The sequence below is a fragment of the Rattus norvegicus genome, chromosome 18, assembly GCF_036323735.1.
Source record: "Rattus norvegicus strain BN/NHsdMcwi chromosome 18, GRCr8, whole genome shotgun sequence".
Taxonomy (NCBI): Eukaryota; Metazoa; Chordata; class Mammalia; order Rodentia; family Muridae; genus Rattus; species Rattus norvegicus.
The window spans coordinates 62935722-62948619 of NC_086036.1; the positions used below are offsets into that span (position 1 = coordinate 62935722).

A 12898-nucleotide genomic window follows, 5' to 3' on the forward strand; every position below is an offset into this window, starting at 1 on the left:
CCTGGAAGGACTTCTCCATTGGTGGAACCCATGAGAGGGGAGACTGAAGGGCTCCCACGGCAGTGTGGGAGTGTGTTTGCATGCTTTAGGAAAATAGGCCCCATCAGGAGAAGGGGGGGTGGGTGGGAGACTGGAGCAAGTGGAGAAAGCTAGAGGCAGGCAGAAGAGATGGGACAAAGAGAGGGGTCAAGAGGGCACAGTCTGACTACAGGATAAAGAAACTCAGTATCTGCTCTTTGGGACACAGGCCAGGTCATGCTGATTGCAAGGGAGAGTGTGGGTCCTGGAAAAGGCTGAACAAAGGCTTGTACGACTTGGTGCTCAGTACACAAATGTCGCCACACTGAAAACCATCGATTTCTTGTGATCTCTAGGACTTCAGATCTCAGTGCTGGAGTTAAATACCTGGCCCGGTCACCTCTTTTGTCCTGCTGATCCCCTGCACTTGCACTGTGAACACAAAACTCAGAGCTCAGCAAAACTAAGGACTCTAATTCTCTGGCACAATAAGGGCCCAGGAGGTGCCAGTCTCCTGTTCATTCCCCATTCCTCAGCTCTAAGGTCATGTTCAAAACCAGAGTGTGTTCTAGAAAAGCAGTGTTCGACAGAATTGCAAAGAAAAACGGGGGCTGGAGGTAAAGATGGGCTGGAAAGGTGGTGGCGGGGGCGAGCTGGAATAGTCTAGAAGCTGAAGAGAGCAAACGCGATGTGACTGGTGAGCCTCCTAGAGATCCTCCTCCCTGATAGAATATGCGTGATCCGAGTCCTCACTCGCCTGGGAGCCTGGAGGCGTCGGAGCTGTGCGAGGAGCGCGTACCCATACGCACTGGGGCGCGGGGTGCAAGAAAGCCACGCGGGTCAGCGTGTAAGCAAGCGCCCCTTGTCCCTCCTCTGACTCATCAGGTTAGGGAAACGCTCCTCTGAGCCCCCAAGCCAACCCCTACCCCAGTTCCCATCTCCTTCCAGGAGAGCGGGACCCGCAAGGGGCGCGCACATCAGACAGCAAAGCAACGAGTCGGCCCACAGTCGCCTTGTTGGGACTCTTTGGTACGAACTCTGGCCCTTGGTGCTGTGCTTAGCCACTACGAGGGGCAGGACCCTGCTTTTGGTTGCGCACCAACTCCCCCTCAGCATCTCCGTGGGGCGGTGCTGAGCCAGGAGCTGGCTGAGCCCGGGCACAGCGCCACCCCGCTGTCTCCAGCAGAACCCGGCGCCAGGGGGGTTCCGTGCGCTGTGCGCTGTTTCCCCAGCAGGTTCCTAAGACGACCTGCCTTTAAGGAGCGTTTCCCTGGGCGCGCCTGCCTCCCGGCGCCGTTAGCCGGGAGCGTGCGGTGGGCAAGGGAGGGAGAAGCCGGTGCGATCGTAGATCCCCGGGAGACCTGGCCGTCTCTTTCAGTATCAGACAGCGGAGAAGCCGTCGCGGGAGCGCACTTATCGGGGTCTCGCTGGCTCTGGTGCGCCTTCCTACTTGCCTGATCGGAGTGCGAGCCAGCAGGCATGGGGTGTTTGGGCAACAGCAGCAAGACCGCGGAAGATCAGGGCGTGGATGAAAAGGAACGCCGGGAGGCCAACAAAAAGATCGAGAAGCAGTTGCAGAAAGAGCGCCTGGCTTACAAAGCGACCCACCGCCTGCTGCTTCTGGGTAAGGCCGGGGTGCGTGGTAGCTCCGATCCCAGCGGCTCTCGGTGTCCCAGAGTGCACAGTCCTGGCCTCACGGGCACCGGCACACTGAGCAACGCTGGGCGCCGGAGCCTGGCCAGGGCGAACGAACTACTGCGAGAGCCCCTACGTAAGAGACGTTGGATAGCGACAGGATGGCCCGTTAGGAGGACATGGATGACCACCTTCTTTCTGTTTGTTCACAGGGGCTGGTGAGTCCGGGAAAAGCACTATAGTCAAACAGATGAGGATCCTACACGTCAATGGCTTCAACCCCGAGTAAGGATACCCAAATTCTCTGTCAACTGTGTCACTTCACAGAAGTACTTTCTCCGCGGTTCTGTTCATAATGTAATAGATCTAGGTGGTGGAGAGGTACAAATCTAGCATTGGATTTGCTCCATTTAGGCAAAACCCTTCTTTGGCAATGTCTAGCTTAAAAAGTAAAGTGCTTGCCAAAGTACTATTTGTTAGGAATTCTTGGGGGAATTGGTCTTTAATATTGGTGTGGCGCTGACCCCTCAGCCAATACATTGATCCTTGATCCCTTAGTATCTGAAGAGGAGAGCCCTTGAAATCCAAGAATATTGGAATCTGTTGCTTAAAGTGGCGTTTTAGTTGGGAAACCTCTAGGAGCATTCTTCAGTTCACTCCGAATGGCCTCCCCATGATTCACAGTACCTACTGTGATGTGTTAAGAAAAGCTGCCACTGTCGCGTTGGATCGTTTAGGGAACAGTTACAAGGAAAACTATCCACACATATGCAGTGCAGATACGGGTTTCTTGTTTAGTTGGTTTTGTGCCAAACGTTTTTTTGAACTAGTTGAATCCACCAGTGTAGACCTGCCTATAGTAAACTAACTATACTATATGGCAATACACCCTTTCTCTGTAGTACACCAACTTACATCTACTTCATTTTCTCTCAATATAAGGGATAGACTGGAATATAACTGTAGAGTCATATTCGTATGCACCATCCGTAGTAATTATTGAGATTCTGTGACCCTGACGTTTGTTCGAACTGTAGTTGTTTTTGCTTTTTGGGGTTTTTTGTTTTTGTTTTGTTTTGTTTTTAAGAGGAAACATTCAATTTGTTTAGGGCACAAATTGGAGAGGGGGTGCAGTTTTTATTTCTGGGGTTAAAAACTTGGCAGATGCCTTGGGGGTTGGTGCTGACCTCTGGTGACCCCAGATCTACCTGATGCTGCCCTCACTGGAAATTTAAAATCTTAATTGGCTTCTATCAATGAGGGGGGGGGTGAATGAAATTAGTAACGACTTCTCTTTCAACGCAGGGAAAAGAAGCAGAAAATTCTGGACATCAGGAAAAATGTCAAAGATGCTATTGTGGTAAGGACTTCCCTTAATGTCTGATCACCTAACGTGTTGTAAGTTTTGCTAGACTCAGACTGGGTGAACAGGAAGAATGTATCTCTGATTACCATTCCTGGGATCCTTACCTGTTCTCTCTCTCTCTCTCTCTCTCTCTCTCTCTCTCTCTCTCTCTCTCTCTCTCTCTGCTTTGTTCTCCTCCTTCCTCCTACTTTAGACAATCGTTTCAGCAATGAGTACCATAATACCTCCAGTTCCACTGGCCAACCCTGAGAACCAGTTTCGGTCAGATTACATCAAGAGCATAGCCCCTATCACTGACTTTGAATATTCCCAGGTAAGAAAACCTTTCCTGAAATATTAAAAGGTGGATCCACTTCTAGTGAGGTTGCCTACTGAGGAGCAGCATGAATTCTCTAACCCTTGTGCTTGTTAAAAATAGTAAAATAATAATTATCATTATTAACAACAACAACAACAATAGTAATAGTCTTGTAAGAAATGCTCTTATGGACATCTAGATGGCTGATCATCAGGGAGGCAGCTTGTTTTTCACACATGCTGGTGGTGCTTTTCCTCGTATGTTTTTAAAGCACTGTCACACACAACAGAAACATAAATTACACGAGCAGAGAGAAAAGCTTATGGTGCATAACTGCCTCTGTGGAAATGTTTTTAAAAACAGTTTTTCTGGTTACAAGATGAGAGCTTTCGTGATGTAAGTAACACAAACCAGCATTCTGTGTGTTATATCAAGCAAGCTACAGTGAGGTTCACATCTGCCGCACTGACAGCTGCTACCCGTCATCCTTGTGCCAGCATTGCTTGTGCCAGAGGGAGACCAGCCAGTAGGAGTTGTTCCTTGTTTGATTTGCATGTCTTTAAAATATCGTTTACTACTGCAATGTAACAGATTTGAATCAAACTGTATACTAAGTTTCTGAGAAAGACATTTTTGCCGCTGCTGGGCCCCCCACCCCCAACCCCTCCACACACACACACACACACACACACACACACACACACACACCCAGGCTACTCCCTCCCATCCCCCACCCCTTCCCTTCCCATAAAGTGCCATTCTGTAGGCTCTGTATCAGTTAACAGATAACTTGTTGCTTTTTGTTTTTGTTTGTTTTTGAGACAGGGTTTTTGTTTTGTTTTGTTGTGTTTTTTGTATAGCCCTGACTGTCCTGGAACTTATTATATAGACCAGGCTGGCCTTGAACTCATAGAGATCTGCCCGCCTCTGCCTCTCTAGGGCTGGAATTAAAAGTAAACACCACTACATCTGGCTAACAATGTCCTTTTAAAATTATTTTCATCCTTTAGTATGGATTACTTTTTTTTCTTTTTCTGTATCCATAAATAACCATTATATTTTCATCCTTTAGTATATGTTTGCTTCTGATAAGCATCATAATATAGCCAGAACTAGCTATACAATCTCTGAAAAGCCGGTGCAAGTGACTCCATGAGTAAAAGAAGTTTGGCGTCTGGCACAAGACACATTGGCTCTGAACTGTGTCTTTACTTATGGATAACTGGGAGCAGAATAAGGAGATGGGAAGGTGGATGAAAGGTAGCAGGTGCTTCTGTCACATCCAGAAGCCTTCCTACATCCAGCTGGAGCTGTGGGACTTCTACTCTGTTCTCTGTGGCATTTTGTACATTGAGGAAGTCGTCCAATCTGAAATCGAGCGTGGCATTCTCATTCTGCCCCAGGTGTGGGCCGTCCTGTCAGGGTTTCCCAGAGTCATTATAAAAGATCTCTTATATCCCCAGAACATTTGCCTTTAGAATGTCACTCTCAGCATATGAGACGTTAAGACCGATTGCTCCATTCTGCTGTTTTCTCCCTGCTTATCAACACCCATAGCTAATTTCTTTCTTTCTAAAATCCTCCTGTGCTGTCTCAGGCATCCTCGTGAACTGTGAATGTGCCTTTTGGGTTAAGTCTTACATATTTTAATCAAAACATAAAACTTGAGGAACCATTTTCTACATACATATAAGCTTTCATAAAGTTATCATAAGCCATATTTAATTATCCATTAAGTAAAAAAGGGTTTGATATCAACTCATACCAATGTAATTAAAATACAGTGTGGAGGAAAACTCTTGTAGGGGCTGTCCTGTTGGGTTTTCAAATTTTCCTGTCCTAGCATTCTGTGTTTTTGCATATCTGTGCTCACATAATAGGGGAGTGTTTTGTTTATTTAAAAAAATCTAGACTTATAAAAATAAGAACTTAATAGTAATAGAAAACATTCTGATAATGCTATCTCTTGTTTGATATACATTCATTCTTCTGAGATGGCATTTTATAGAATTTGGAGGATGCTGAGTGGAATTCAGGATGCAGGCTAGATGTGAAGAATGGCTAGTAGAAGGCAAGTGTAGATTTGGAGCTGACTGAAATTATACCGACATGAGATGGTGTGGTGACGTGGTGTTGTGGTATGGGGTGCCTTTCATTGGAGACAAATGGAAAGTTCCTGGGTTTTGTTACATTTTTGGGGATGGAGCCATTGATTGAACTATTCTTTGTATGTGGGTTCTGAGCCTAGATTTCTGCACAGAAAATAGAAACAGGTTGGGAAAGGAGTGGGGGAAGATGAGAAGTGTTATTTTCCTGAGAAACTGGAGACCACCATTAAGACATCCAGGTGTGGGCACGAAGAGCCTGATGTGAGGGTTTGGAGTGCAGAGGGTGAAAGCTGGGGGTCCTCTGCACAGAGATTGTGAGGCAGGGTAGGCCGATTGGGAAGACTCTGGAGAAACCCTGAGGAGATGGCTGGGTTGCAAGTAGCTGTCTAGGATACCATGGCAGGACACTATGAACCAGAGCAATCAGAGCTGGGGTGAGGGGCACTAAGATGAGCCATTCAAAATTGAAAGAGACCTCCACCACAGGAAGTGTGGGGAAAGTAGATCTAAATAGGCATTCAGGGGGCGTGGCTTTTGTAGCCTGAAAGTCAGGAGTGACCTGACAAAGATCAGCTGGTTTGCTGAGAAGAGGATGCTGACTGGAAGCAGCAAGAGTATCCTGGGCTTTCCACAGGCTCTGCTGTGAAGAAAAGCCAAGAAGCAGAGACGAGGAAGGATATGAAAGGCACAAAAAGATCCGGGTTTGCCATGCACTCGGTCTCTAAGAAAATTCAGGAAGCACGGACCCAAGGGACAGAAAAGGCTTAGAGGGGTTACAGACAAAGGAAAAGGAAAAGCTTTGTTTCATTTACATGTGGATGAGAAAGAGAGAATAGGAGACAGAGAGAGATGTGGGAGCATGCGCGTATCGTGGTGCACAGGAAAAGGTCCAGCTGTGCAGAGTCGGTTTCCAGAGTGACATGTGTTCTTTAGCAAAGAGAGGGGAAAAAAATGGCAGTGCAAAGGAAAGGAGCTATTGACAGAAAGAGGCTATTGGCAAAGCCTGGACAGAGAGAGAGAGAGAGAGAGAGAGAGAGAGAGAGAGAGAGAGAGAGAGAGAGATTGAGATTGAGATTAAGGGCCAAGCCTGGAATCTCACAGAGTAAGAAGATGAGAGGCCAGACTTCTGAGATACTGCTCTTGAGTACGAGGGAGGGCAAGGACAGGCAGAGACCTAGGTAAGACGGTAGGTATGGGACAGGAAAGGGAAGGAAGGCTAGCTTACAAAATCCTCTTAAAACAACTGTTAAAGGAAATTGGCAAATGTCCTTAAAAATGATTATCTGGTTTGGGAATATTAGTGGTATTATTCATGGTTATGATGAGCAATGCATACGAGGGGATAAAGTTTATGCCCTTGAGCCCAAGTGATACCATGATTCCTTTCACAAACCAGAAAGCGCAAAAGGAGATTTCATACCAGACGTCAGAAGCAAAAACTCCAATTGTCCTTCTAGCTACCTAACAAGCTATCTGCTGTCAAAAACATGAAATTTGGGGAGACAGGCAAGCACAGTATGCTAAATTTTAACATCAACTAAACAAATGCAAATATCCTCTGAAAAATATAAATTATATTGGACAGGAAAGGTGTGTCCTTTAAGCACAAATAATTAATAAACAGTTGCATAGTTAAAGGTTTTTGTTTTTCATGGATATATCTAGACCTTATGTCATCTTGGTTTGAGAATCGGTCTACACAAGAATCATTTCATTAGTGGGTACCATGTACCTGCAATCAGATTTTGTATAGCAACCTGCACATCTGCAAAGGAAGAGATGGGAAACAGACTGGACAAAGAAGTTAAGCAAGACAATGTGAACAGATTGGTTGATCACTAACTAGGAGAATGTTGTGGTTGCCTCTTGCCCCCCCAAACCTAGCACCAGACAAAGCCAAGGGTGAGGTGACTTCTCCACTTGAGTCATTTTCTCAAACATGTGTGGCATATTAGCTCTTTCTAAAATGTGCTTTGTTAAGACACTTTCAAGACAAAGAAGGTCTTATGGAGAATGCAAAAGCAGAGCTGGTGTGGGGTTGGTAGCTGGTATAGCTGTCATCCTGCCATTCAGGAGGCTGAGGCAGGAAGATCGCAAGCCCAAGGGCAGCCTGGCCTGCATAGCAAGTTCCAGAGTGGTCAAGATTCTGGCTCAAAACAGGAAAAGGGAATAAAAGGAACAGAGAAGGAAGGCAGTCTGTCAACCCTTTGTCATAGTCACCACCTGACCACCCTAAGATGTCAAGTCCATCACAAGTCCATTACCAACATAAATCCAGGGAGCAGGCGTTTCGGTTTCCCCTCCCTCCATGAGGGTGAGTCAGTGAGGCCTCCACAGCTATCGTGAACTTAGTCAGCATCTAGACTTTGCACGCTGTTTAAACGTTGCCTTCACCAAGTGTCTTTGACTAGTGCAGTCTCCACACTGGGGCCTCCACAACTGCCTGAGTGCGTCCAGATCAAAGCTGGAGCAGATCTGAGGTCCCAAACAACATCTTGAGTCTTAGCTACCTGTGTAATTTCTCTTCTGCTTTTGCGATAGCAAGTCTGTGTAGTTCCGGCTAGCCTCAAATCTATGTAGTCCCGGCTAGCCTCGAACACAGGATCCTTCTTCTTTCTCCTCCCCTGTACAGAGATTTCAGGCCTGGGCATTACGTCAGGCGTAAGCTATACTTTTTGAAAAAGAGGTACTAGGGACCCAACCCAGGACCTCACAAATGCTAGCTTGACACTTAAGCACTGCACCACTGTAATTTGTGTGTGTGGTGGGGGAAGGGAGCGTCAGGGGGTAGTGAGTTTGTGATTAATTAGTCTGAAGCCTGCTGTGTAAGCCAGGGGCAGTGAGCTGTTCCACCAAGCCCGAGCTATGGTTATACTAGGATTCTCCAGCCTCAGTATCACAGCCTCAGGTCTCCCAACCTCCATCACCATGGCTGCTGGTGCTCCTTGAAACACAGCTGAGGAGGTAGCCAATCTCCTGCTGTGCTCCTCCCCACAGCTCACAGCAGAATTCACACAGAAAACCTGTTAATCCACGGTGTGACAGATCATTTTGTATCAGGGTCATCCAGGACAGTGAGCGTGAGATGCCGGCAGACGGGTTGATGAGATATCGGGCTATTAAGGAAACATTCTAGTGCGTACAGCTAAATGCTAGCCACCCTTTAATTCAAAGCACTGGGAATCATTTTCCCAAGCAGCTATCCCATCCTCTTTGAATTGATGAAGCCATGCGCCTGTTTTAAAAGAAACCGAAGAGAGGCTGGAGGCAAAGCACTTGCCTAGCATGTGCAAGGACTGCATGTCAAAACCTCAGGACTGGTGCAGTAGAAGGTGAAAACTATCACTTCCCTTAGGGAACTGAGATGCTCTTGTCTCAGCTATGGCCAGGGTTGAGGGATAAACAGAAAACACTCTATGGGGTACTCTTAGGGACTGGCTGTTCCCGTGCTGGGTGGGAGAGAATGGCTGCCTTGCAGGACCCACAACAATGAAGGACTATGGGCCTGGGCTGCTTCAGCGCTATCAAGGAGATTGAAGCTCGGTCACATCCCAGCATTCTCACCGAGGAAGGAAGGAGGAGAGGGAGCCATCTGTCTAAGGGGCATCACACAGGACCACTGTGCTCAGACCCCAGGCAGACCAAGTGCTTGCCCTGTGACTCCAAGACCATTCTTCTCCTATAATGTCTCAACAGTGCAGCAGAGGGGATTGTGCTACTTCATGTGGCTGTGACAGGGTTAAATATAGTGACACCCAGGAGGCAGCCAGCTCGGGAGAGGTACACCTTTACTGTGAGCGTTCTTGCTCTGTGTGAGAGAGATCAGGGAGAGTCCGGTATATGGTGTCTTCTGACTCCACCTCAGGCTACGGCCCTCATCCTCTCCCCATGCCAGCCATCCCGGAGGTCCCGGTGGTCTAAGGAGATACCAATTCACAGCCAGCTCTTCCTTCAATCCGTAGGGAGCTAACAGACCCCAGAGCTGCCCCACCCTGCCATGGGCATCATTCACAAGCAGTCTCTTTTGTCCCAAGCCAAGAGCCAGTGTCCCCTAAACCTCATAACATTCCTAAGGAACCTCACTCCTAAGTATCACAATGGAGACAAGCAAAAGAACTCTGACCTCTGACCTCTAACCTCTGGTCATCTCAGAAGACAGATTTCATGAGTGTTCCAAGTACCATGGCTGATTGACTCCATCTCTGTCTCTGTCGCCAGCTACCTCGTGTCCCACCCTGTACAGTATTTTAACGTTTTTAATTTTCCTTTTTCTTAATTTCCATGTTTGGGGGAAATGATTTGTTTTGTTTTGTTTTGCTTTGCCGGTTTTTTGTTTGAGATACGGTCTCATGTAGCCCAGGCTGGCCTCAAATTCAGTATGTGGCAAAAGATGACCTTGATCTTCTGATTTCCAACCTCCACCTTCCAAGTGTGGCGATTAAGGGTGGTGCTGTTATGCTGTTCATGGGATGCTAGGGTTTGTGCCCAGAACCCTCATGAACGCTAAACAAGCACGCTACCAACTGAGCTCTGAAAAAGACCCTTCACTTGGGTTCTCACAAACCACCGCAGTCAGTCCCTCTTACTGATTTCCGCCCACCTCCATCCTGCTGTCTGACCCTGTGGTTTCCGAAGCTGCCTGGAACTAACCAGGCCTTGCTGGGTTGGGATGGGGGTTGTTATTTAATCTTATTAAATATTCTAATTAAAATGATGTTCCGTCAGGTAAAAATGTCTATCCATGTTTTTACCCAAAATTGCAATAGTCCTGACTGACCCTAGTAGTCCTCCTGTATCCAGTGAAAGGCGGGGGCTCTCCTGAACCTCGGCCTGAGGCAGGGAGATAACCCCGAGTGCTTCACATTCTGAGTGACAGGATCTTTGTTAGTCAAGGTGTCAGCATTCAAAATTTTTGTAATAAGATATTTTTAGTGTCCCGGGGTGTACACTCTGGTCTTTTAAAAAGTTCTAGAAAACGTTCCTTCTGAAATGGAGCAAGACTTTGGGGGCTGAGGCAAAGGGCTCTTGAGTTTGAGGCCAATCTAGACACTACCTCAACAAAACAATAATAATAAAATAATAAATGAAAGAGCTTCCTCTAAATTTGCACCTCTGGGTTGTTGGTTTGGTTTGGTTTGGTTTTTTTATTTAATTTATTTCTAGTGTTTGATGGCAGTGGCAAAGATTCTTAGAACCAGGACAGCCATATTGGTTCCACAGAGCATAACAGAAATCATACTTGGAATGAAAACACTGGTGCGTGCTGAGAGCTGGAAACATTTGACAGCTCCAACTGAAGAAGCGAAGTCCCTGGCATGTGAGTTTAGTGTTTCTAGCCATCCGGGGAGCATGTGGCCCTTGGCCAACATGGAAGAAGTCTGTTTGGCCAGCAAGTGAAGATAGCATTAGTCCAATGGCTCTACCCTAGACAGTGGGTAGCAAGACAGAAGAAAGGTCATATGAGCTGAGCTTGCTTCTTCGCTGGCTTTTCAGTAGAGACAGGAAGTGTCTGGAGGTGCAGAGGTGAACAGGGGCCGCACTTTGCTCAGTCTCACATGTTGGCATTTGAGGTTCACAGGTATTAGGAGTACGTGAAGGATGCCTTCCTTCCTGAGGTGAAGAGAAATCCCTCCCAGCTGGAATCTCTGCATCGATGTGGACAGAGCAGAGGCAGAGAGTGGCTCCTTGTGACAGAGGCTGAGGGCATTAACCACACCTGGGAAGAGGGCAAGGACAGGTCATTTGTGCCAACTACAGGAATGTCACTGCTCAGGCTTCACAGTGGTTCTCACCAGAAGGGAAGTGTAGGTTCCTTTTGGAAAAATAACTCTGGAATTCAACTCTTAGGTCTTCGGTGGAATGATGTTCTGAGGGGTTGGCATGGGGAAAATGGTATTTCTTCTACCAGAAAATTTCACCTGGGCCTCACAGGACTTATGTCGAATCCTAAGGAAGGATGAACCATCCCTTGGTAATTCATAAGTAAGGTTTAGAGATGTCTCCTAAGACTGGTGTGTGTGTGTGTGTGTGTGTGTGTGTGTGTGTGTGTGTGTGTGTGTGTGTGTGTGTGTGTGTTCTTAGCAAAATGTTCACTGGCTAGTTTTATTTAGCACATGTTTGAACCACAGTAAGTAAGAGGAAAATTGTTGCTAGAATCTTCAGACTTATAAACCCTACAATGAGCTGGGAACATAGAGCCCAGCTGTAAAACCTTTGTTGAGCATGAGTAAGGCCTTGGGTTTGACCCCAACACTGTAGATAAAGTACTCTAGAGGAAACAGGGCAGAACGGAGACCACTGTGCTTTACACATGACAAGGCATGTTGTTGTATGTGCCTCCCAGTAAAAACTACTGTGACTTAGATGGACCTGTGTCCTGAAACTATCATGGAAATATTTGTGTAAGAACAAGGTAGCTGGGTGTGATGGTGCCCAACTCTAATCCCAGCACTCAGAAAGCAGAGCCAAGCATACCTCTGTGAGTTGGCGGCTAGCCTGATCTACATAGAAGTCTACATTTTCAGACCAGCCAATGCTATATGGTAAGACCTTGTCTCAAAATTGGGAATGAGGAGGGAGATTTATCCAGTAGCATCCAAGACTTAACTTACCCATTACTAAAGGAATGAAGAACGTTTTTGACAGCAGACTCCTGTCTACCTTTCCTACATAACATGTACCAAAAACACTAGGAGTTTGAGCCACGTGACTCTTATGTAAAGAGTTTGTTCTTAGGGAAAATAAATAAAGCAAGGCAACTTTTAAAAAATTCCTTGGATAGGAAGGATGTCATTGAAATCTCAAGTTCTATGCAAAGACTTGAACAAAAAAAGACTTCTGACATGAAGTTCGCCTCTGGTTACTTTTTCCTCGAAGCTAGCTTCTCGGCTTATCAGAAAGAAACAAAGCCCAGGGAGGGAGCGCCTTGGCACCCTTCTTAGTCCTTGTCATCGCTAGCTTTATGTAACTGAGAGGAAATATTTTGAACTTTTCAGCCATCTCTTTGGGGAATGGCAGAAGGAACAGTAAGTAGGCTATTCTTATGGCAAATTAAGCCTTAAGTGAGTCAACACTTGTGGCTTCTGAGAAACGCACACCAAGATTTGATGAGGCAGGAGAGTGGGGGTGTTCCTAAAAGGATTCTTCAAGCATTTGTGACTTTTTAAATTGTTTTTTTTTTTTTTTTGGTTTTGCATGGTGTCCTGGTCCTAGTCCACTTCTCTTTAACAGTGACCAAAAGCAACTTGGGGATGAAGCGGTTTAATTGACTTACAGGTTACAGTTCACCATCCAGTGAGGTCAAGGCAAGCGCCTGGAGACAAAACCCATGGAAGAATGTTGCTTACTATCTTGTCCCCATGGTTTGCTCACCCTGTGCTCTTGTAGAACCCAAGACTGCCTTCGTAGGGGTAGCACCACCCACAGTGGGCTCAGTCCTCTCTCATCATTATTAGCCAATAGAATGTCTGACAG

At 46.5% G+C, this 12898-nt stretch overlaps 1 protein-coding gene and 1 long non-coding RNA gene across 4 annotated transcripts in view; one reads left to right on the top strand and one right to left on the bottom strand.

Annotated features, from left to right (window-relative positions):
- Gnal (G protein subunit alpha L) overlaps positions 1-12898 on the top strand; it is a 140254-nt gene that overhangs the window by 43465 nt on the left and 83891 nt on the right. Inside the window, exons 2-4 of the mRNA NM_001191836.2 lie at positions 1866-1938; positions 2959-3013; positions 3213-3332. Coding sequence (NP_001178765.1) covers positions 1866-1938; positions 2959-3013; positions 3213-3332 — 248 coding nt within the window. The remainder of the gene's footprint in view (positions 1-1865; positions 1939-2958; positions 3014-3212; positions 3333-12898) is intronic.
- The window catches only part of LOC120098241 (uncharacterized), a 54720-nt gene that overhangs the window by 27812 nt on the left and 14010 nt on the right, over positions 1-12898 (bottom strand). The window contains exon 3 of one of the 3 annotated variants that reach the window (XR_361450.5): positions 10550-11141. The exons of the other annotated variants lie outside the window; for them this stretch is intronic. This is a non-coding gene — a long non-coding RNA (uncharacterized LOC120098241). Of the gene's footprint in view, positions 1-10549; positions 11142-12898 lie in introns of those variants that run through there. 3 annotated transcript variants of the gene reach the window in all.